General features: G+C 47.6%; 1 protein-coding gene across 28 annotated transcripts in view; it reads right to left on the reverse strand.

Annotated features, from left to right (window-relative positions):
• Positions 1-24,076, reverse strand: part of LOC122387930 (calcium-dependent secretion activator-like) — an 85,492-nt gene that overhangs the window by 7,912 nt on the left and 53,504 nt on the right. For 10 of the 28 annotated variants that reach the window (XM_043378613.1, XM_043378610.1, XM_043378609.1 and 7 more), the window contains 16 exons: positions 23,449-23,469; positions 23,106-23,294; positions 22,069-22,205; positions 21,538-21,725; positions 20,377-20,406; positions 16,669-16,770; positions 16,168-16,355; positions 12,699-12,719; positions 11,064-11,176; positions 9,885-9,896; positions 9,548-9,553; positions 7,025-7,181; positions 6,116-6,257; positions 5,561-5,716; positions 4,870-5,023; positions 3,870-4,028 (listed from right to left, as the gene is read on the reverse strand). In XM_043378613.1, coding sequence (XP_043234548.1) covers positions 3,870-4,028; positions 4,870-5,023; positions 5,561-5,716; positions 6,116-6,257; positions 7,025-7,181; positions 9,548-9,553; positions 9,885-9,896; positions 11,064-11,176; positions 12,699-12,719; positions 16,168-16,355; positions 16,669-16,770; positions 20,377-20,406; positions 21,538-21,725; positions 22,069-22,205; positions 23,106-23,294; positions 23,449-23,469 — 1,775 coding nt within the window. The remainder of the gene's footprint in view (positions 1-3,869; positions 4,029-4,869; positions 5,024-5,560; positions 5,717-6,115; positions 6,258-7,024; positions 7,182-9,547; positions 9,554-9,884; positions 9,897-11,063; positions 11,177-12,698; positions 12,720-16,167; positions 16,356-16,668; positions 16,771-20,376; positions 20,407-21,537; positions 21,726-22,068; positions 22,206-23,105; positions 23,295-23,448; positions 23,470-24,076) is intronic. The other 18 variants (XM_043378615.1, XM_043378607.1, XM_043378606.1 and 15 more) reach the window with 8 other exon arrangements.

A 24,076-nucleotide genomic window follows, 5' to 3' on the forward strand; every position in this document is an offset into this window, starting at 1 on the left:
TCTTCCCTTTACTTGCAGGGTGGGACCAGCGTGGTCCCTATCTCTTAACCATTACGGGAATCTGATGACGTCATCAGGCTTTCGAACGTCCGTTAAATGTTTGACTAAAACGTTTTGTAGCACGCGGTGGTATATGCTGCTTTGCGCGCAACAAATGCCGCACTTTCAAATAAAGTTGCTAGGAACAGCGGAGATCCCAAAAAGTAAACAAAAGTAAAAGTCTAATATCTTGAAAACCGGTGAATATTTTTCGATGAAATTTGGTAGATATTCGTTTTTGCTCTTTCTGAACCGAGCGACATCACTTTCATGCCAATTCATTAACTTTTTTGAAGGTGGGAGGGTCCCTTTAATTTCCAGGTTCGATTCTTTGTTTCGCCGCTAGAGGGGGTGGGGCGTCTTTCCCACCCTGGGCATCTTACCCCACTCTCCCCTATGGGTCGCAGTATTTCAAGATGGCCATTCTGACAACCGATAGGTTGCGCAACAAACGAACCTAAAGTGCGTTTAACTTACTCCTAGTTTAATCTACACTGTAAAAAATATTGACTAGCCCCTCGTCAAATGATTCTCAACGCTAAATGTCGGGGGTACAGACTAGTTTTGCATCCTACTTTCAGGGGCGTCGCCACGGATTTTTGACTGGGGGGGACGGATTGGCTGACTAAAAACCCAAAAGTTAGTTAGTTTAGCGTACAATTTCAGGCCTATGCACTACTTGTAACGCATACACAATACACATGTTCTCATGTTCTCGCGTGGAGGCGTTATTAGTCACACTCTTTTCTACCTGTGCATGAATTGGCGGCGCGAAGCGCCGCGAAAATTGGCAAAAACTCTTGGCAAAACAGTCCCAAAACGCATAAATTTTGCATCCCGCGTAATAAGTTTGATACCAGGACAGTTAGGGTCTGGTCACCAAGTCCAGCAGCCCTGCCTCTAAAAAATCGTGTGGTCCTCTGTAAACCGCTGTTAACCATAGGTACAGTTTTTTTCCAACTTCTGTGCAGTGTAGCTGCAGGACTGCGGGGTCGGAGTCGACTTCGGTCGTAGTCGACGGTTTTGGTCGGATACGGAGTTGGAGTCACCAAAATCGTAACAGACTTCAACTCTGAAGTCAGAGTCAACGTCATCCCCGAGGATGGGTCGAATAAGAGCTGGAGATTCTGTTGGCTGTGGTGATTGTAGGGGTCATGGTAAGACCAATATAGGGGCATACTGAGCATTACGTCCTCCTGGGCTCTCTCAGACCAGGACGAGGTCCTCTCACCCTCAAGCATCAAGCGTTCAAAGGCCATGGTGAGACCTTCTGCTGTCGGATGGCCTCGAACGGGAAGAGGGCCGTTTGAGAGTGAGCTGAAGGTCTTGACTATTACGAATATCCTATGTAAAATGTGTGGTCTCTGCAAGCTGTTGTCCTACTGCACTCTGAGACTTTGGCACAGATCTTCAGCCCTTGTTGGATATGGTCGCCCCGACGCCCCTACAACTGGAGCTTTGGCTCCCTATCGACGACCTGGGACGGACAGTCCAGAGCTGCACCTCGTAGGCAATGCTATCTTTTATGTGCCAGGAAACGTTCAAAGAGACAAAAGCATCACATCACATGTTTTTTCACTCCTATGCGGGCCGAGGGATGCCGTGGTCGGAGATGGAGCGGGGACTCCGAGCGTTTTTTTTTTTTAAAGCCGGAGTCGGAATTACCAAAATCATCTACTCCGCAGCCTTGTAAGCAAGGGTACAGTGTCAGCAATTCGCAGATTCAATTTGTATACGAGTAGGTATCCGCAATTTCATCCCAAAACGACAATACACCAATGTCGTGGGTCACTTTTTAAATCATTCATGAGGATATTTTTGCGGGGGACGTCCCCCCCGGATTCCTCGACTGGGGGGGACGCGTCCCCCCCGTCCCCCCCGGTTTCGACGCCCATGCCTACTTTTGACACACGCTGCGAGCCCCTGGCTTGTTTTGTGTTCGTCAGATGACAGTTACCAGGTGTCGGTTAGTTTTTACCACGTCCCAAAAATAGCTGGAGCGTTTCTGCCTTGTTTTGGAAGCAGGTCCTCGTTAATGCTGTGTATGATAACAAAGTACCTAGTAACAATAATAACGAAAAACAATGTCAAAACGAGGGCGGCTTGTTTAGTGACGATGCTCAAAAGAAGCATCGCCTTGTTACTACTTAACGAATGAAGCTCAAACTAGGTCAAAACTAACGTATTGCTCAACCCATAGTCAGATGACCAGCAGATCCTACGCCGCCCAATCCAGTCATCGAATTTGCCAGCGAATTCGTTTGAAGACCATCATATCATTAAATATCGGTGGTCTTCAAACGAAATCCCTTACCAGTTTGATGACGAATTCATCCGGCCCATTCCAAAAACGCTCAAGATAAAATGAAAGTGTATTTCTGAAATAATGTGCTTTCTTGCAATGCACCTTTCGTATATCAAGCGAACCTTCCACTTCCAGCGCCCGTTTACAGTTATCAATCGAATCAGAAGCATGCACATACCTATCGATAGACCTGAACCTAAGAACACAGAAGACATTTTGTAGAGTACCTGCCTGAGCCTATGCAGTGGAGCCCGTGAGCCGCCCAACCGCAGCTGCCTCATGAACTTGATGATAGGTCTGAACCTCAGATTGGCCAGAGCTTGGCCGTCAATGACCAGTTGTATCCACAGTTGTAGTGACTTAGGGTTTGGAATTTGCCAAACCTAAGTTTTGATTACCAGGAGAAGTTTTGTACTTCTTGCACTTGCCTTTTCTTCATAACTTTGGCGGAAATCGTCGTAGTGAAACTTCAGTGTTCCGTTAGCTGTCGGTTCTTGTTCTTGAGAGAGTTGGCCAGGCCGGACACCGGGGGCGGCTCCACAACTTTCGAAAAATTAAACCTAAGTCCTATTGCACTGCATGGAGAGCAATTCGTTTAAAATCGCTCTTGCTCCCCCCCCCCCCCTCGACAACTTTGCAAACGTCTCTGCGCGATTTGGTTGAGAATAATGGCTTATGGCAAGTTATTCAATCAGAACGTCGATCACTGCAGGTCATATATCGGCAAGCCATTCTTCATAACTAGACACTGCACAAATGGAAACGATACAGGTTTGCCCAGTGATAAACACTCGCACTGCACAGAATCGCGCACCCCCGACCGAACGCGGCACGGCACAGCGCAACTGGCGCCGGGAAGCCGGGAACGCATTAAGTGAAGGATTCACAGGTGCGCAACTTTATTGCGAACAATAAAAACCTACCGCAAACGATTAAAAAAAAGTTTTAGGGCAATCGGAAATACAAATGTATTACCTAATAGAAATAAAATTGTCATTCACCTTCCAAATAACCCAACAATTTATTTGCCGTAAAAAGTGACTGGAAATGGAAAGTTGCAAATATGATTCAGCAAGTAGGGAAACGCAGCAGCTACCTGGCGAATAATCTCAGGCTGGTTTAGTGACGAGTGCATTGCTACGGCTTGTTCCTCACCCTTCACAGATTACTATGACAAAACTACCCCTAGTATTTTGATCATCCTGAGGCTGGCTTTCACCTAATAATTTGATGAGGGTCTTCCTCGTTTCGGATTGAGGCGAAAACAAACGTCAAACAACCTTGATAGTTAATTCAGCACTTCAAAACAAAGGTACACCTAGGGTATCATTACAATACCGGATCATAACGATCTGAATAGTTCTCAGCCTGTAAGCTAACTAAGCGGTAACTAGTCAAGTGGTAGGTACCGGAAGCATTGACAACCTGGTGACTGTTTCGAGACCCTTGTTTTGACACATAGCTCGTCAATATTTTTTACAGTGTATAATACATGTCCTTCTCTTCCTAATGCACGTTTCCTCACCGTGAAGCTGAGGATGCTGCCGATCAAGCTGCCCTCGTCGTAGCGACCCAGCTTGGCGATGACAGCCTCCAGCACCGAGACCAGCTTGGCCACCAGACCCGACACCATGCCAGAGAGCGTACGCTCGATCAGGTCGTCGATCTTGGTGTGATACTGGTGCTGCGGGCCGAGGCGGGGGCGGGTGAGCGATCACAGCCTGGGCGGGCCGAGGGCCGGTACACGTAGAGAGATAAGGAGGGCGGCGGTAGGACGGCAGGGACCATGTCCCAGATGCCGTGTGTCAGCTCTGGTAGGGGACGATGCTGGTCGACATCGGTCGAGACGGGGCCCTATGGGGAGGCCACTAGGCAGAGGTAATAAGCATGGGACAACAGGCGTGTTATATGATGACATGACAGTGCTAGTAAGAATAAAATATCTCTATTAATACCCGTATCACCAGCAGTCCAGCTACCACTGACGCCGCAGCCAACGCCGACGTCCAACACCGACGTTCCACCCACCACCCCACCGTTCCACCAACCACCCACCGTCCACCCACCAGCACCGTTCCACCCACCAGCGATACCGGACCCAGTCAGGCAGATCAATGGTCCGACAGCCGAGGATGAAATACGAGTCGGGTTAAGGAGCAAAAATACGACACCACCGCCACCGGCCAGCCGGCTCGGCCCTGCTCCGGCTCAGACGAGGCCGAGAGCCACCGGCGCAAATTGAGGCTCGGTGATAAAATGGACGGGCTTTGTGATGCGTTTGTTCATAGTTCTCAGACGTAATAACATCTACAATTGTTCTAACTTCTACAATAGTTTGTTGTAGTAATCTGTAGGACGGAAAATGCTAATGATTTACACAAAACCTGGACAGTAACGAAGGGAATACTTTGGAAATCCAAAAACATTTACGCAACAAGTTTTAATGTTAGTCATATTAGTCAATTTCATCCTTGGCTTTCTCATCACCACCGTACGCGCAGAGGAGCGTAACCGCGCTGACTTACCACATCGACTCCGTCGACAGCGCATAGCTTGAGCGACTGGTTCTTGGCGTCCAGGATGACGTTAATCATGGCGCACATGTCGGTCGGCACGATGTAGTCAGTGGACACGAAGCCGACGCCCTTCTTGAGCCACTGCTGATACGCCTGATCGGTCCTGCCGTACGCCGATCGCCCGCGGGCACGATCCGGTCAACGAAAGGTCACCGCCGCCGGCGATCGCGGTACGTATAAAGGTCACTGTCGTGACTGACCCACAGGGATCGAGCCTAGGCAGCGGGTGCGCCGCCCGAAACGCGAGAGGTGGCTAGAGTAAAGGTCGCCCGAACTGTTTATAGAGAAAACACGTGAACGTTTTGAAAGGATACCAGGTGACATTGAGCCAGTAAAGGAACGACTCACGTGACAAGAATACCAAAGTCGTGCTATCAAAACATTGCGGAAGAGGTAAGACATATCCTCCACATTCACTCGACTACCGCTGGCCATGTTGGTATCTGCCAGCAAAGTGAAAAACATTCGTTTCTCTATGAAGTATCCGGCTCATATCCTGCATTTTGCTGTATGAGCAAGACATGTGTCACATTTGTCCTACGTACAACGTTGAAAAAGAGCAGGACCGGAGCTTTTCGCAACCACTAGACCACTGTGCTCCGATGACCTCCCCTGGGACCGCCGGGCGCCGTTCACTGACCTTTGTATACAGCTCTCGATCATGTCGCAGGCCATCCTCTTGAGCCTCTGCTCCAGGTGAGAGCCGAACTCGGCGTCGGGCCAGTGCAGGTCTCTGATGAACGCCTGCAGCGCGTCCAGCTTCCAAAACAGGTCCTCCGACGTCGAACAGCCGTTCCTGGAAGGCACAGCGGCGTTTATAGCGTATGTATATTGGAGGCTGATTGCTGGGTGTTGTTTAAGTTTGGGGTTACGCCCCACCGATATAGTTTTTTGAACTGGATTATGTATGAGATCGCACCTATACCTATACTGATGCGACAGCAAGAGCTGAAAGCGTGGAGCTAAAAATAGACATGATGACGATAATCCGTTTCCTCCTTTCACGAAAACTGGTGTCACAATTTTACGCATTGACATTTACAATGCGTAGAAGGAAGGGTATAGTTCTAAATCAATACAAAATTGGAATTCACTCTAATTTTGCTATTCTGAAAACAACTAAGACGTTAAAAATCACCCAAGTACTTAAGTCCTCGCCATATTCAATCAGTTGATACATTTTCCTTGCACCTACCCTTTGAGCTCCCAGCGTTCGCGCTCGAAGCCCTTGTGGATAGACTGGGCGATTGATGACTCCATGAGGTCCACGTAGCGCACCACTATTGGAGCGAACGTGTCCCGCAGGTGCTGGTGGAATCGACCGTTCTTCAGATTATCTGTCGGACATAGCGTGGAGTTAGAGTAGCCATGAGCTTAATCTGTGCGAATGTGCGCAGAGAAGTCAGAATCAGTGCAATGATGAGCTTTTATTATCGGTCGCAGGTCAGAGTCGACCAAACCAAAGGCGCTACTGAAGACAGTTTGGCGAGTAAGAGTCAGCGCTTGGCTCTTACTACGCTGGATAAGGTAGGAGCCAGTGATTTTAGTTCGGACTGCGTGGATGGTGGTGAGAGTCAGTGCTGAGTTTAACCTCTGCAGCCGACACTGGGGAGAAACGGTTGACGGAACCATTGCTGGGCTGGGAGGTCAGAGGAGACACGTGTTCCGTTCGCACGGTGCGGACCAGCTAATGGTCCGCACCTGCCGGTCTATCGACACTTAGCGGTCACTGGGTACTTACGTGCAGAGGATGGGGCGGGCGCACTCAGGAGACACGCGCACACGACCAAACGGCAGTTAACCTTTTCATGTGCTCTCACAGAAGGGAGTACGGCAGGCACGTGACCGAAACCCGCTGCCAAGTGATACTCCTAATCGGATGTCGAGCGAATTTATAGGTACGATTTTAGCTTTGCCTCGCCTGAAGATACACACATCTTTGTCGCCCGAAATGGTTGGATTTTTTTGCGGTTAAGCAACTGGGGTCGTTTTATCTGCGAGTTCTGGGTCACGGGCGACAAAAATCTCAGTCACTGCTCGGATAAGCTAGCTCAGCACAAGGTTTTCAGTTTTGGTTCTGTCATTCGCGGACGGCGGTACCCACCGTCTGTTCGTAGGTAGTCGTTGAGAATCTGGAACAGCGGGAAGGCGTCCCAGGCGTCCGGAGGCAGCTCCGAGAGCACCTGGTCCATGTCGACGGCGAACAGCGACCAGAAGATCTCGGCGTGCTCCACCAGCAGGTCGCTGAACCACGCGAACGCCTGGCGCCGCCGGAGCGCGTCAGAAGTTGGCGCACATCAAGGGAGCGAGTCCAGGGGAAAGGGGAGTCGGGCCGCCCGTCCCGCCTCATTTCCAAGGGTGGGGATGACACGGGTCTAGACGAAAGAGCAAGCCCTCCACAGAATGACTAACAATTGATATTTAAGTCTCGGCGAAGCAGTGATTTGGGCACCACGAAACTGGGGTTGCAGGATATCAATCGGTTCGAATAAAGACAAAAGCTATCAATTAGTCGTGTAGAAAACAGACAGTTCTCGCCAATAGGTCGCTCTTCGACTTTCATCGTGGTTGTGGGAGTGGATGGCTCCTGTCTGAAAATGCTTCATGTGACATCATGTGGGTAACCGTTAAAATCAACACCATTTTTAATTAGGAGTTGTGAATGTTTATGCCCCGTAGCTTCCCATATCGCCCTCTGGATCCAGCATCGTACGAAAAGATATGCCAAATATATAATTATATAGGGGAGACCCGGGAGGTATGGGCCGGTTTTGTGAAAAGGCATTTTTCTTCCAGTGGGCAGTGGCTAGGTCCGGTTTTTCACTCTGTGTACGTGAAATTGCCTTTCGCCTGCAACGTGTGCCTGATATTAGACATCTGGGATCAACTATTTTGTCTCGAGATAACTTTCAATAAATCATGTGCTTTTTCGATCCATCAAAATACACCGGGAGGTATGGGCCATGGCCCGGGAGGTATGGGCCGGTGCCATGTTTCATATTCTTTTCTCGACAATGAGAATAATACTCGTAGCTGGTGTCTACCTTGATCTCTCCTAGAGCCCAGGAACCGCATAAGCGACCAACAGCTTACTTCATGGAGGTCACTTGGGCCCATATGTATTTTGGTAAACTCAAGCATGCACCATGAAATAAGACAAATAATATTTTTCTGTTCGAATGAAATTTGTAGTTAAAATTTTCGACCTTGCGCGACAAAAATAAAACTTATTGACGGGGACATTCAATGAAAGCATCTTTTCTATTTATTTAGGATCAACGGGGTGGGTGGCCCGAACCTCCCGGTTAGGACGCCAGAACGTGCGTAGCATCTCAGCTCAAAATCTTGCAAGAAAGCTTCAAATTGTCTACCCAATCTTAATTTGCATGCTGTAAACTTTATGTTAGCGATAGTCTTGACATCATAAAACGAGCCTGGTTCAAATTTTCACGAATTTTCTGTATGTACCGAATTTTACTCGAAAAGGGCAAAAACGCTTTATCACCGCTCATTGCCAAAGAAGACTGAGGAAGATTTTGAAATCATGTGGGATGTATAACGGAATGGCGGCTACCAGTTAACGCCGTCAAATGTGTAAAAATACGCAACACTTCTTCAAACCTGCGATGGCCCATACCTCCAGGGGGCCCATACCTCCCGGGTCTCCCCTACACGTAATAAAATGCAACAGTATGCAAGAATGATTTATTGGAGCAATAATATTTCGAAGCAAGATTTATTCGACATTTTCAGCACTCAATCAGTTTTTTTATTGCATGTTTTGTATGGTTGCGAAGGAAACAATAGCGAAAGATTAGGGAAAACAAGAACGTATTTCATGATTATTTTATTTAAAAATCATGGTAGGCACTATTTAAAGTATGATTTGTTTTTCGAGCTGGCAAAGCAGCCATTTTATTGGTGTTGATGAGGTTGTTGGTATGTTTTAAAATCATTAGCTCATGCAATGTTGCCGGTTTATTGTTTTAAATTGGTATCAACGCTGAAAATGGACAAATCTAAATTCATGCGATAACGTCTGAGCATTGCCAAAGCTAGGCAAAATTGCATCCGTTGCGTAAGAGAATTTGTCATTCTTACGAATGAGCGGCCTCGATATGGTGTTCATTCCAGGTTCAACGGCGGCGTAAAACGCTCGAACTCATGCGATATGTAAAAAAGTGGGCGGGCTGTCATTTTCTTCCCCGACGTGAGAACTAATAAAGCCGGAAGCCGGTATCTACGAAGCAAAGCGAGCTTCTACTTGTGCAAAGCACGGTCATGCTTACTAACTACAGTAGGCGAAGACATTATAGGCATCAATATTGGTTGATATTTGTGCATATGTGTAAACATATAAACCGTGGAGATATCATGCGTAACATGACAAACGTTCACTGCCGAATAGAACGTTCACCAGTGGTCAACACTGGCGAAATCAGGGTTCCGTTCGATGGTGCTGTATCCAAACCCACGCAATTCGCACGTGCTCTAGAAGAATGACCGTCAATTCCAACTTTCAAAACTGATCTAACGAATTAAGTGGATAGGATCATAAACTACACGGTGAAAGCATATCCTAAGAACATCGAAAGGGCAAACCATTGTATAATCCTGCCGTACTCACTTTGTCCTGATCATGTAAAGAGAACGAGCGGTATAGTCAGATAGAGAAAGGCCAGGCTGTGATGCTGCCATGCGATAGCGAAAGTCAGATGGTCGATAGAGAAGATAGAAAAAATTGTTGAACAAGCTAGATATCGTGTAAACTTATATGACAAAAGGAAACATTTCTGCTAATAGATTAATATCAAAGTATCAACTATTTACATACCATACTAAATGAAGATTGTAAGCTTCACAGACAAACACAAATTGACTTTTCCAAAGTGAGCGCAACTGAGTCATTGCTGTTCAAGAGAGGAAGCGAGAAGAGCCGGCGAGAAACGCGCTGCATCACTCACCGTTCGAAAGGCCTATAGCACGGTGACGATCAGAGAAGGAGAGACAACAGCCGGTGAGCCAACGAGGAACACATTCATGCTGACAGCGCAGCCGACTACACCGCGCCTCTGCCGCCCCCGACCTGGCACCGCACCCGCGCGGCCCTGCCTGACCCGGCCCGGCCTATCCAAATCCGACCCGTCCCGTCCCGACCCGACCCGACCCGTTCTATCCAATCCCGTCTTATCCACACCCGGCCCGTCCTACCCACCCCAACATACATATCCGACCGGCCAATCAGGCTATTGTCATTAGTCTTTCGCAATTGGCTCAGACAAACGTTTAAGGTGACACACATACACACTGACAGACATTAACAAGGCGCCGGTAGAACGGCATTCAACGATGGGGCTGCTTTCATTGTGTCGCGAAACAATCACGATATATACAGATATTTTGTGGGCCATCTAGTTTGACAACATTCGTATAGCGGGCTTCAATAATTGATAGGATATGCACGACATATTTGATGGCCTCAGTGTCCAGTGAGATACATATATCAGAAGACGTTACCAGTTCGAGGCTTCATACTTTTTTAGAGGTGATAGCTGGCCAGAAGTTAAAGGAGAAATTCTGAGTGCAGTCATATTAAGCGGTGACTTATGAGATGTTCAACGATTACAGAATGGAAAGTGCAAACTAATTGGAAATTACACAATATTCCATAAAGAAACCAAAAACAAATTAAAATCACAAAATGGGCAGTGAACACTGAATAGCTTAGGCTGGTAGTCGTGATTGAATTATTTGTTGAACCGTGCTTGTGTGGAGATAAATGTACCATTCATGAACACCTAGATGACTCTCGGCTAACATCCAGCAACGGAATTACAATATTTGATAAAGGCTGGTTCGTAAATGACTCGGTGACTTCGCTAAACTTGACGACCTAAAGCGTTTCTTGTAAGAATGTGTCAGATTAAAAGAAGAAGGAAGGACAAGAGGGTGATTGCGGTGGAATAATGAAGGCAAGACTTTGTCTCCATTAATGTTTGGTGCAAAATCGCACTCGTATTGCCATAAAAATAAGATGCAATCTGAGCGGAAGGTGATATGCAGTCTTTATGAACGATGACATTCCGTGTCTGATGGATGGCACCTCGCCTGTGAGCGGCGAGCACGCTCCGTAGAGAACCCACCTCTGAGTACTGTTCGTTGTTCTGCTGCAGCAGGTCGACACACAGGTCGGCCAGGTGGGTCAGATCCTCTAACTTCTTACTGGGCGGCACCACCACCTCGCCCGTCAGCTCGTCTGCCAGAGCGCGGTCCGGTCAGATCGACACGCACGTTCTCTTTGTCTTTCACTCACTATCTGTCTGTAATGTGTTGTTAGTTTATTGGATTTGTCGCTCGTAACGGCAAGGGGAGCGACCATGTATCAGGGTGTGAGACATGAAAATGGCTCGTTGAACAGAAAGTGTCAATATTTTTCATAATTTTACCCCAATTAACTTTGTTTCAAGAGTGCAATAAATCCAGATTTATATCCAAAATTCCCAATCGCTATGTGTTTTTAAAAGTGTCAACGCCTCAGATGAAATTTAAAGTTAGTTGATGTTTCAGATAACCGAAACACCCGGTTCATGATTGAACGAGTCAAATCAGGAAATAGAACAGAGTTATCAAGAGTTTCCAAAAGAATTAATCAGCCGTAAAAAATAACTGCCTTTCATTGGATCCGCCCATTTCCTCAATAATTCCAGCTCACCGATGGTTCAAATTTTGAACGTTGCATTATAATGAAAAGCTGATATCCCAAAGTTCGTTCACCCACACATCTGTCTTGAAAGTGTAAATGACACCGTGATTATGTGGTTTGACATTATCAACATGGTCATGACAACCCTCACATTGAGCCACGTCAAATGTCAATGGCATATGACAGAGGAATTATTGTTTACGGTATAAGACAGCAGAGAAGCACTTTACTACACATGCAGTCAAACATGCAATCATTCACTGTGCTTCCCCAGAACGAATAAAGCGTCGTTTTTCCAAGAATGTCAAACCGAAATCAAAGCAACACTTGGCGGGCTGTATTTTAGACAAAGATGCGCGAATTAAAACAACCGAGGCATCATTCCACAGCGTTTCTTGGCTGATACTTGCTAAAAGGCTCCATATATACGAATATTTCCCTCCCGGTAAATCGTGTATCAAGCGGTTCACAAGCAGTGTCAATCATTGAGTGTAAGCCAGGGCGCCGCCGCAACTAAGTAGGTGTGGGGCAGGCAGAACCAATATACCCTGGGCAGAACATCGTTTGTCGAGCCATTCATGCAGCACCCAGAGCCGTACATTAAACATGGAATTCCTATGCTTGGTTCCCGTTACATCATCCCCGTTGCAGTGTAGACAAGGCTCATGCAAGCCGATCCATTCAGCGCGATAAAACTGGCAATAGAAAATACTGAAGTATACCAAAGAATGCACGACCTAATTTTGAATGTACACAACCAACAAAATGTTATGCACAACAAACTACGTGTGGAGTATTAATTAAAACAAGGTGGCGTCTATGTTAGCTCGATTCGATAATGCATGGAATCGTTAACGTTAAACGACTGACCAGAAGTGAAGAAATCCGACAGAAAATGTTCTATAAAGCAGGATCAGGCGTATGCATATTGCATATGTGTGTAGAACCAAAAATAACAGCGCATTTACAAAACATAATGTTATGTTGCAACCTTTCTATTATGCTACCATGTTGTGTAACTAAGTGCATGCTACACATTCTCTAATCAGTCCCGGGCATTCTCTTCATAAATTACCTGCCACCCCTGATCCGGCATCTGGACAGTGAAAACCGCATAGTTAATGCATACACACACACATTAGACACGCTAAACCACTCTCAGCATTAGCATATTTGACACATCAGGTTATACCAGGGGGGTTCGCTCCCGTGCCTTCAGCATTACGAAAAATGGAAACAACCCGTGAGCAGCATCAGCTGCTCACGTATATGTTCAAGGAAAACAACATGTAATGGACTGCTGACGACGGCCCTCTCCACCAATCAGCGCTCGGCATCTCGAGCGCTGATTGGCTGGTAGCAAACGCGTCATATGTGGGTCTCATTTTTTTTGCGATCAGTGAACGCGTTATTTAGTACACGGTGACCTATGGAGAATGGCACGCGGAACTGAAGGTCAGTGTTATATTGCTTCGTACATGCGAATGGGGGTATTTGAGTGGCATTTGACACTTCGAAATCTACAAAGAATTTCTGATCGACTCATGTATATATTTTTATGAATTTGATAGTATTAGTGCTACATAGTCGGTGTCTTATGTTGGTGTTGTTTCTCTCGACCTTTGTCTTTGACTTTTATCATATCTTTTCTCGAAAATGCTTGCCATAACCAAGTCTAAACTGTATCTGTATAGGAGATAATTTGTGTTGAATATGAGGAGAAAGTAGTTATGACCATTCTGCCCATCAAACTGCCAGAAGGTGTTCTTGTAAGGTGATTGAAACTTCAGTACGGGTTGCAGATGTGGGTTTGACATTAGCATTGTTGTTGTAACCCCACTTGCTCTAATAAAATGGAAACATGGGGTTATGTACCCACTATTGAACAGCCTGGTATCAAGCTGGTTGATATGTGGAGGATAATGAAAGCATAAAAACTTTTCGTAAGTGAATAGGAGCATTGCGTCTTGTGACTTTGTCAAGTCATTTTAAATCAAATGATTGTGATTGTAACTTTTACTTTAATTAATTATTGTTGCTAGTTTTGACCTTTTTAATCATCAAGTTTTATGTGTACCAATTTTATATGCTTGTGTAATGTCTGTGCGGCTTTGTGCAGTGTGCGTGTCTTGAAACAAACCAATTTATTTTGTACCTTTTGTACTTCAACAAATGTATGTCAAAAGACAAAAATGTCATGTCTATTATCATTGACACTACTAAAGCTAACTTTGCCTATATTCTTATCTTTCAGAGGCATTCAATTCAATCTGCTTTCCAGTGCAGTACCTAGGAGGCTGCAACTGAAACTCGCACAAAGGCAATCAAGTGTCACTTCATCAGCCTACAGTAACAGCCCATCTGTAATCAAGATGTGGATGAAGTGGCATAGAAGAACAACCAATTCAAACAAGAAAAGATTGTATTTTGTTTTGGACTATTTTTAAGCATAACAGAACACTACACTTGCTGCTTTTTATGTTTGCCCTGTGTGCAGTTTTGAATAATTTAACTATGAAATGCTTTTGCCCACTATTCTCTTTAGATAACCTTCCTTTGTAATGCATTTTGAGCTTACATGCATGATGTAGGCATATTTACTTTGGCTTCATAAAACTACTTGCAAGCTTTTGTTATGGACATTGGTGCTAATATGATGCTTCAAATGTGTCCAGTAGTTGGTGAAGGGAGAAGAGAAGTAGGACAGCTGATAGCTATTACCAAAAATATGTGCTTGTCTGCACTTCGGGCTGTTCCATCATATGCAACCTCTTTTTACCTCCTTGAGTTAAAAACACCTCATCTTTTGTTTCTTTCCTGTGTGCCCATTGTTTCCGTGGTGCTATAAATGTCAAGTTTGAAGTTGGTATCTAAGTGAGCAGAATGTGCATTGTTTCAGTCCGTCTTGAATCATTCGTCTTAGATTATACCCCTAACTGACATCCTGTTATTTGTCCTGCAATGTATGTGCCTGTGTCCGCCCTTACCTCCGGCTTTAGCCTCAAACCAGCCCTGCTGAGCTCTGTCGCCGGCGCGGTGTGTCGCAACGTGCTGTTTCTCCACTTCAGCCGACAGCTGCTAGGAATCGTCCTGTGCCATGTGCCATGCGACACAGCAATTGTAAGCTTCAGGTCACATGACTGATTGGCTCCGCGTATGTGCATCCGGCCGGGTGCTAGTCGATATCAGGGACGTGGGTCGGACTGTTGTGGCGGCGTGCACTGTGGTGGTTGAAGTTGTTGTATTTCTGTCAGTGAAAAGCATTAATACATAACCGTGGCCGCAGCCCAATGTTATTGTGAATTTCAGAGGGAGTGGCCAGTCAGGAGGGCCCCGCCGCCCCATGTGGGTATGGATCCAGTGTCCAGTGGGATTGGCTAAGATTTCCGGCGATTGATAAACGCTTCTATGAAAGTAAACCTATTGAGTTATGAGGGGAGGTCACGTGACGGACCTGACCTTTCTAAACTCTTGTGAAAACACGACACATACGAACGATAAGAAACCGACAGCTCTTCTTTCTGCCAAGTGTCATCTTTGTGTGAAGGATTTCTTGGCACTGAGTGTTCAGAAATTGCATTGTTTTTGGACTGTGCAGAGGCTCACGAGCGACAACATAGGTCAACAACCTGACGTACCTTAAATATGCGACCTGTACCAGAAGATCCAGCTTGATCAAAAGATTGGACGAGTCAAATTTCAGCTCTTTAGCTCAAAAGAATTTTGAGCTATCTTAAAAACCGTCAGTGTGGCACCATATCGCCTCCCCGCGCGGTCGGAAGGTAAGAGTTCGCCGGCTCTAACTAAACAAATAGGCGTCGCATCGCAAATTCATTGACGGCGTTCGAAGCGTCGTTCAATTTACTTTCGAAACATATCCTAACATTAACATTTAACTGCCTAGCGCAATCTCCAACAAGCAAAAGTTCCGTGCACTCATCCTCATACAGTGTTAGCGGCCGTCGGCCGCCGGCCGCTGACCCACATTCGCGTCATCAGGGAATGCTGCAACTAATTTATTGTTTCCAACTTTTTTCCCGGAGCGTTCTACCTGGTTTATATAGCCTTGGGTGTGGTTATACCCATCTGCCCTCCGTTACACACCATTCATTATTCGTCGGCCGTGCACGTAAACAGGACTGTGTTGCGAAAGCTGTGTGAAGCCGTGGCACGCGGCAGGACACCAGAGCAACACAGAACCCGGATGAGTGATTTTGATGTGCATTAGCATTGACGTGAGGCAATGCATGCGACAAAGGCAACTGATTAGAATAAATGAGAAAACAAAATCTGACAGATTGCACAAAAAGCTCTGTTGGACGTTGAATCTACTCATCGAAAAAGTGCAGCCGCCATGAAACTGAATCTCATCCATAAAACCATCGTTTACTTCAGTCAACAGCCTTCACATACATATGAGCCTAAATCGCTGCTCTCGACGGCTATCATCATGACAACAAGAAGCCTGAGAAGCTTCACCGCGACAAACGTCACAGAAGCCTCACGGTAACCGGAGCGGCGGCCCCACACAGAGAGACACCCACCTTCTATCCGCGTGTCAGCCGACAGTTTGGTGTAGTTGACGAGCGCGGCGTTCTCCAGGCACTTTTTGATGACGCCGCGCACCTCGTCCTGTGAGGGCGGCATCACCATGTCCTTGTGGAGGACGCACTCGAGCAGTGCCAGCGTGGCCTTCAGCGCACCCTCCGGCCGGCCGAACGGGAAGTAAACCCTGCCACACGGCGACGGGATCACCATCAGACGTGAAATAAATTTGGTAAGACCGTAGGTCAGGACAAGAGATAACTACTGAATACCGTGGGGCATGCCAGGCTGCGACTTGCTATCAGTGCATGACAACTGAGATCAGACTTTTACAGGACAATACAGCCAAATCACACCAGTTGCATTGGTGTCCGAAAGTCTTCTTCTGATGATCTGTTCTGTGATACGCAAGTTTCTGAGTGAGACTCTGTAATCGACCGGTCCCCTCGGCTGTTTGTTACTAAGGTCCGTAAGTTCGCAGCCCATCGAGAAGCACTCACCTAAAGTTAGCGATCTGGTTCTCGAGCAGCATGTCCAGCTGCTCCTTGATTTCCTGGAACTTGTCCTTTTCCTCGTGGAGGACGCTGCCGACGCCGTCCGGCCTGGGGGTAGACCCAGAGGTCACAGAGGGTCACAGAAGGTCATCAGGGGTCACAGACCAACTCTGAAGTCCCAATGACGTGCCACTGACAGGACACAGCGCGATGAGATCGACACCAATCGATCAATACCCCAGGAATTAAGGGCTAGAAACAGAAGCTAGAAGAAGCTCTCGCCGAGCTATCGACAATTACCTATCAATAAATCGTCATCCTTGAGCTCAGCAAGTACTCGCAATTTGGCAATAATGTTACCATAGTTAATATTCCCGAAGCACCCATGCCCAACTTTCCAGACGCATCCCATCTCTGAAAACTTCCCTCCCCAGAAAACATCCCGCTTGAGCGTGGCCAATCATGCTCGATCCATGCCAACGGCCAGTCAACAGCGGTGCAAATAGCTCATAGCGAAGTCTTTCGGCATCCAAACGGTCAATCGTCCTTGCCCTGACACTTAAAGGGACTATCCCACCTTTAACATGGGGTTTGAGTTGAGATAGCCAAGTTTGCGGCGAGGTTCAGAAACCACTATCTGTCTAGGTTGCAACCCCCGCGGCCTCTTGGTGTTGAAGGAATTCGTTCCCTTCATTTGAAAATGGGCCTTGTACAAGGCCCTATCTTCAACATGGAGCGACCGTTAGTGTAACGTCACCTCGTTTAGTCATTCTGATTTAAATGGGTTTGTTCGTTGAAAAATCGCTTAAAACTTGGTCTGAACTTTGTTGTGGTGCCTACAGAGTAAAAAGAATCAGCTTTATGACAGTAATGTGGCCTGGGGAAGGAGGTAATTTTGGGCTGTGACGTCACATATTTGAAAGTTTGTGTTTAGAATATGGGAAGCCTAAGATGTTTAATGAAAAGTAAATGCCAGAACTGTGTTCCTGGTCATCCAATCTATAAAGTCGGGCACAATTTAACTGGTTTTAACAGCATTTTAGAAGGTGGGATAGTCCCTTTAATACACTGCGGTGGTCCACAAACCTCTCTTTATGTATATTCGACACACTGCAGTCTCGTTCGAGTGGTGCTTAACCACACCGCATTCAATTCCCACCAATCATACCACTGTCTAGATACTGTCATCACAAATTTCCCCCTGTGCTCAATATATTTTTGCTCATCTCCGCTGAACCCCCTATCATCGCCTCCCACCCCAAATGTATCAAGCCTCTATCGTATCGTGCATCTAAACATCACCCATCTCTACCCGTTAAAGGCCCACAAAGCACATCCCGTATCCTAGTCCCACAAAGCATTAGCCACATCCAACCCCCACATATCGTTCGCCGTATCCCAGTTATTCGTAACTCCATTCCACTTATTCTTATTCACATCCCACTTATCCTTATGTAACCACCGTACCACATGCTCTATATTCTATAATCTCACTTCATCGGCATTCGAACATGGTCCCACATCCCAACAAATTACCTTTGGGTCCGTTCCCTCCCTGCAGTATCCACTTTCCATCACGCCTCTTTTTTTGACCGTGCACGTTTTAATACCTCCCCAGCCGCACAAAACCGCCCTCTCACCGTCTCATCTCACCCCACCCGCTGTAACCACCCCAACCAGGCGCAGTATCGCACACATCTCGGCCGTCTCCCTGCCATCCCGATCGGCTCCGCTCGAACAGCCAGCACTTCATCAGCGCCCCACCTCAGCTTCTCTCCAATATCGTCCCTCGGGCAGTGCCGTGGGGCGCGCACTCTCGACACGGCCGGGCTGTGACGGGTCGTGTCAGCCGCCGGCGGCCGCTGGGCAGGCCGACAATGGAGCCGACAGGACCGAGTGACGTGTGCCGGTGGGCCGGCCGGCCGTGCTGAATGGACGCTGAGGTCGTGGACGCCGAGGTCGGGAGAGCAGACCGCCCGAGGAGGAGGGAGAGGGTGGGGTAGGTAGAGGACTGGTGATGGTGGAGGTGGAGCGGTGCCACCGACACACTCAACTCAATCGGAGCGAGTGAGAACGGGAAATGGAGGAAAATTGACGCCAGCAATGGTGAGAGGCGAAGGAGGCGTGACTGGAGTGGCCAATGGTTGACCCTACGGCTGGCAGAAAGGTTGTTCGAATGACATGGATAAAATACGCATCAAACGTGCCCGTTCATTTGTTTCCCCGTCAACATGCTGTCAGTTTGTTGGCCAAATTCTAGCCCATTGTAGTTACGAAGAACACCAGACGGTGACTAGCCAGCTACTCGCAATATGACGCTAGTCGAGAAGAAGAAGAAGAAGAAAAAAACTAAAAGCCAGAGCCAACATGGCGACTCCATCGTCCTGTCCACTCACGCCCAACTGCCACTGGGCACGGACTATATTCCACTATAGCTCAGACAGCCGGTGACCTGTGAGCGGCAATCCTCATAAGCGTGCGTATAAATAGCCAGCGCTAAGCGATGACCTCTCCCCAGTGTCTACTGTCTGGGAGGCGAGGGGGTCTGACTTCCCCTGGGAGGCGAGGGGGTCTGACCTCCCCTGGAAGGCGAGGGGGTCTGACCTCCCCTGGAAGGCGAGGGGGTCTGTACCTTTACGCCGGAGATGAGACTGGAGGGACACCGGGAGAAGGAAGATATGTTTTTTCACGTTAATGGACTTTGTCGCAGCCGGAAATGACCATCACGCAGCTCAGGTACCCGAGGTAAAAAGTCAGACTGGGTAACTGATCAATAACTTCATAAAGACATATCTATGTATGTATGTACACTCAAATATTACGTGCAATAACATACATATTGCATATCCCGCTCAAATAAGACGATGAAACGTTTCACAGTAGCAGTTAACAGCCAAAATAATTCAATGCAATTCAGCTTCAGTCAGTTGAACACTATACATACAAATATAACCACATATATCGTACAAAATGCCGTAACACATACGTCCATAGGTATATACAATCGTTAACGTATATATTGAAATACATCGATACTTTATCAAACAACATCCTACAACCATGCCACGTAATACCTACAAGAGCGTAGAAGAATATAAGAAAACTGTATCATTGTACTAAATTTTTTAAATCTGTAGTTTAATATCTAGCCCTGCCTATAGCCGATGCCGAGCTCCTAAGGAGAGCTGCGGCTAGCTCAGAAGGCATGCGCATCAAAAGCTTCAAAAAGGTTTTCATATCCAAAGTAGCGGTCGCGCGCTGCCGTGGCGCCAGCCAGAGGGTGATCATATACAGAGGGGCACAGCACCGGGCTGACCGCCGCCACACGCAACAAACACGCACGCACACCCATCCACACGCACACACACAAACACACACGTCAAAACTCGCATGCAGAGGTCTCTCTAGATACATCTCGGACTGCAAGAGACGGCTGGGGGACGGATGGACGCACGCCAAGCCTATGGAGAGACTAAACAAGCTGGGCCGAGCGGCTGAAGTCACCAACCTCACACACACAGGACCAGAACGGACCATACACGCACGCACGTCCGACGCACACGCAAACACACACACGCACAGACAGACAGTCAGACAGACAAACGGTGGAGAAGCGGGGTCGGGTCAGGATCTGTGAGTGTATGTGTTCGAGCGATGGGGGACAGAGTCCAAACTCAAGAGGCCGTCCATGATCGAGAGAGCTCGGCTACTGACCCGATGCTGATGCTCCCATCCTCCTGGACGCTAAGGTAAAATGTAAGTGTAATATGTTAGTGTAGGGCGGACCAGGCGCATGTGGAGGGCAAACCGTGAGAGCACCAAACAAATGTACAAACTCAGGGCGCAAAACGAACATGCACTGTTTGAAAGAAGGGCGCGATGTCAATGATAAGCTTCATCAACCAATGTATGGCGAATGGCTCAAAAGAAGTAAGAGTTTAGGCTGGCTTGGAAAGTTAATTGGGGTACGTTCACTCAGCTAGCGAAAAAGCAATAGCAATCAATATGCAACTTTTGATTGTTGAAGGATATCGAGCGAGTACGAGAACTAAGATGTTATAATTTTAGAGCGAATATCCCAACAAACACGTAGGTAACGGTGAGCTTACTTTGTAAAAAGATAGCGAAAAAGTACGCCATACATTCATAGACTGTCCATTTTTTTATCTATCCAATTTGTGTGGCGGAAATGACTGCAGCTAAATCACAATAAAATAGAGGAATCGAAAGAATACCACTATTATTTGTTGTTCAAAATCAGTAAACTAAACGATTTCTCATCATGCCCTGTCATGCGTTCTATGGTACAAAAATGTGTATGATAGAAACATTTTACCAACAATGCTGGCAATGTGAAACACTCCCTGATATTCTGGAAGAATTCCCGATTTAGATACTTTTCTAGATTTTCGACAATAAAAGTTATTATCCTATTGTTGGAATCGTCCGCCAATTAGAGATTATAGCAAAAATATCAAAATACTATTACCAACTTTGCGACAAACTGGCAACACATGTTAATAAACAAAGGAATAAGGATCAATAAAAAAACAAGCAAACAGCAAACATAATTATCTGACGCACAAAGAATTGCTCGAAATTGTTGTTCAAAGGTAAATCAATTCCCACACATAAAAAAACGAAAAAAAAATTAAGAAAATACGGCAACTGAAGGGCCAGCCAGCGCAGCAGCGGGACGGACAGCGAGTGGCCAGGCCCGCCTGCGGGGCCGGCCGGCCGGCGCACCAAGTCGAGGTCGCCGGCCGGGCGATGACACGTCGGGACAGGGTACACGGAGGTGACAGCGGCGGGCGCGGCCGCGGCGGTCTGCACCGCGGCGCCCGGGACGGACGGAGGGGAGCGGCGGTCACTCACCTGTTACCGTGCACGTGGCTGGCGCAGAAGGAGAAGCTGCAGTGGATCAGCATGGGGTCGATCATGGTGCCCTTCTCGCTGTGCGCCAGCAGGTCGCGCAGGAACGCCAGGTGGCGGAAGCAGGTGCGCACGCCGTACCGGGCGCAGTACTCGTCCATCACAAACACCTGGCCCGGACTCAGCCAGCCCTGGGAGGCACGGAGACACACGGTCAGTAGTGGCAGCGCTGCATACAGACAAACCATTACCAAAGCATTATCAGCACCGCTAACCACGCAAATACGCGGTCGAAAGTACGAACACAAACACAAGGACAGATCGAGAGGCAATTACATGCAGCCCGCAAGACCCAGCATATGGGAATAGAAGCCGTTGCGATGGATTCTACCAGCACAGACAGGAAGACGAACTTCAAGTGAGACTTCATCCTCGAATTTCTTTTGAGCTTGATATCCCAAGCCGGCATCACTACTCAACTCTACCCAACCCCACCGACACCTCACATCTCCACGTATGTACACCCGAACTCACCAGCGAGGCGATGGGCTCGTTGAGCCGGTGGTCCAGAGTGAGCGCCTGGAGGAACTGAAACAGCGAGGCGTGGTCGAACTTGCACGGGTCGGCCGATATGAACTCGTCCATGCCGTGCTTCCGCGCCCGGTCAGCATCTGCGGATGGTGCGGGAAGAAGGTGTCAGCAGTGGTAGGAGGGGGCAGGGGAAGTAATCGCTGGGAAAAGGAGGAAGCGTCTATAAGGAAGCGTCTTATAGCAACGATAATAAGAATTATCACAGCATCGACAGGAGTTGCAAGGAGGAGAGCATGTGTCCACTATTCGATGTCAGTAGCTGGGAGGTTATGTCTCGCGTTGGCAGAGGAACCATCTATCTAAGCAGTGAGAGGGAGGGGTCGTATCACCACTCACCAGCATGATCAACTGGTCAGAAAGCGAGATTGCTCATGAGATTGCCAAACAGCGCCTCATCACGGGAAGGGAATGAGGGCAAGCATACTGTCACTGACTGATGGGACGCGATGGGGACGGGTGACGGGGGCAGAAGCTGCCGCTGTTGCCGGGTCGTGCGCCGACGATCATTGGTGGGGGTGGATGGGAGGGGAGGGGAGGGAGGGAAGGGACGGGAGGGGGGAGTGAACGGACCCGGTAGTGCGGCAGCGACCGGCGGCGCACCGAAAGGTCACCCGACAAACTACAGAAAGTCGCACAGCCGCGCAGCATTGAGCTGAGTTGATACAGACTGCTGGTCAGGCCTGTATGCGCTCTCGAGTAGAAAGGCATCTTATTTAGAATAATTCATCGAAACTGTATTTGAGTAAGTATGACCAATCTTAACGAAAGAGTACCCGTTTATAAATTATTTCTGCTTGAGAAGCCCGTTTCCTGACATCATGATGAAGGAGCCGTGTTCCTTAGCGCCCTGGACATCAGAAAATCCAATGTCTGATGGATGGATCCTTGCAGTTTGGAGCGTGTTGTGCTCTTTCCCTCCAGCGGTTAACAGAATCGCATTCCTCACCTCCCTGTAGTTTACAAATAGTCGCGTTCCTCACCTCCCTGCAGTTTGGAGAGCGTCGTGTTCTTTCCCTGCGACATGACGGGCGGCGTGGGCTTGTGGCTCTGGCCGGTGGCGCGGTACATGGCCATCACCCACAGGTGACACTCGTTCTCGTCCTCACACGCGAAAAGAATGCCGTCACCCTCGCGCACGGCGTTGAAGAAGAACCGTCCGCCCTCCAGGTCTGTGGTTCAGGTCAGATCGGGGCAGGTGAGGTCAGGGCAGGTCAGTAGTTCAATCAAGCCAATTCAAATAAGTGTAGAATATACTAGAATATGCATTAGGCTGACTAGACGGGCAAGTCATTGGATAAAAGATGAAAGGTTTCAATTGCTTACCCATTCCAACCATGAGTTGAGCTGAAAAGGAGAAAAAGACAGGTCAGTTGATGCATGTAGAAAAAAAAACAAACAAAAACAAAAACTTAGACCATCAATACATATTACGATTCCTGCTCATGAAATAAAACATGGTCGCTCAAGTTCATAGTTGTACAACGCAAAGCAGCTGACATAAAATCGTTCGGTTGTAACAATGGCTTGTGAAGGTTAGTGCCATCTTGATTAATACACACATACATCCTTTCGGCGGTTGGTGCATGCAGGCATGGCACGTCATTCCCAATCCCTTCATCCTGCTTATGCCTTCTTTTTTTTTACCGATGGTTTAATTCATTTTCTAGAAATATATAACATTACGAGTATAGTAGTAGTACGCCATTTTACCGCCGGTTCAAAATATGGCCGATGTGAGAAGGGTCAAGTGTTTCGCGGGCCACGTCAGTTCCATCGTTGGGCGAGGACCTCCGGCTGGCACCGGGGTATTGAGGCGCCACCCTAACTCCCTCACTGGCTGACGGGAGTCTCGGTAAATCAGGCACGATGATTTACAAACGACGGCCGCAGCCAGCGGTGCCTGGCCCCAGCGCGGCGGCTGTCTTTGAGGTGAACAAAAGAATCCATCATA

This window comes from Amphibalanus amphitrite, unplaced genomic scaffold, assembly GCF_019059575.1.
Source record: "Amphibalanus amphitrite isolate SeventyFive unplaced genomic scaffold, NRLGWU_Aamphi_draft 000303F_arrow, whole genome shotgun sequence".
In the NCBI taxonomy this organism is placed as follows: domain Eukaryota; kingdom Metazoa; phylum Arthropoda; class Thecostraca; order Balanomorpha; family Balanidae; genus Amphibalanus; species Amphibalanus amphitrite.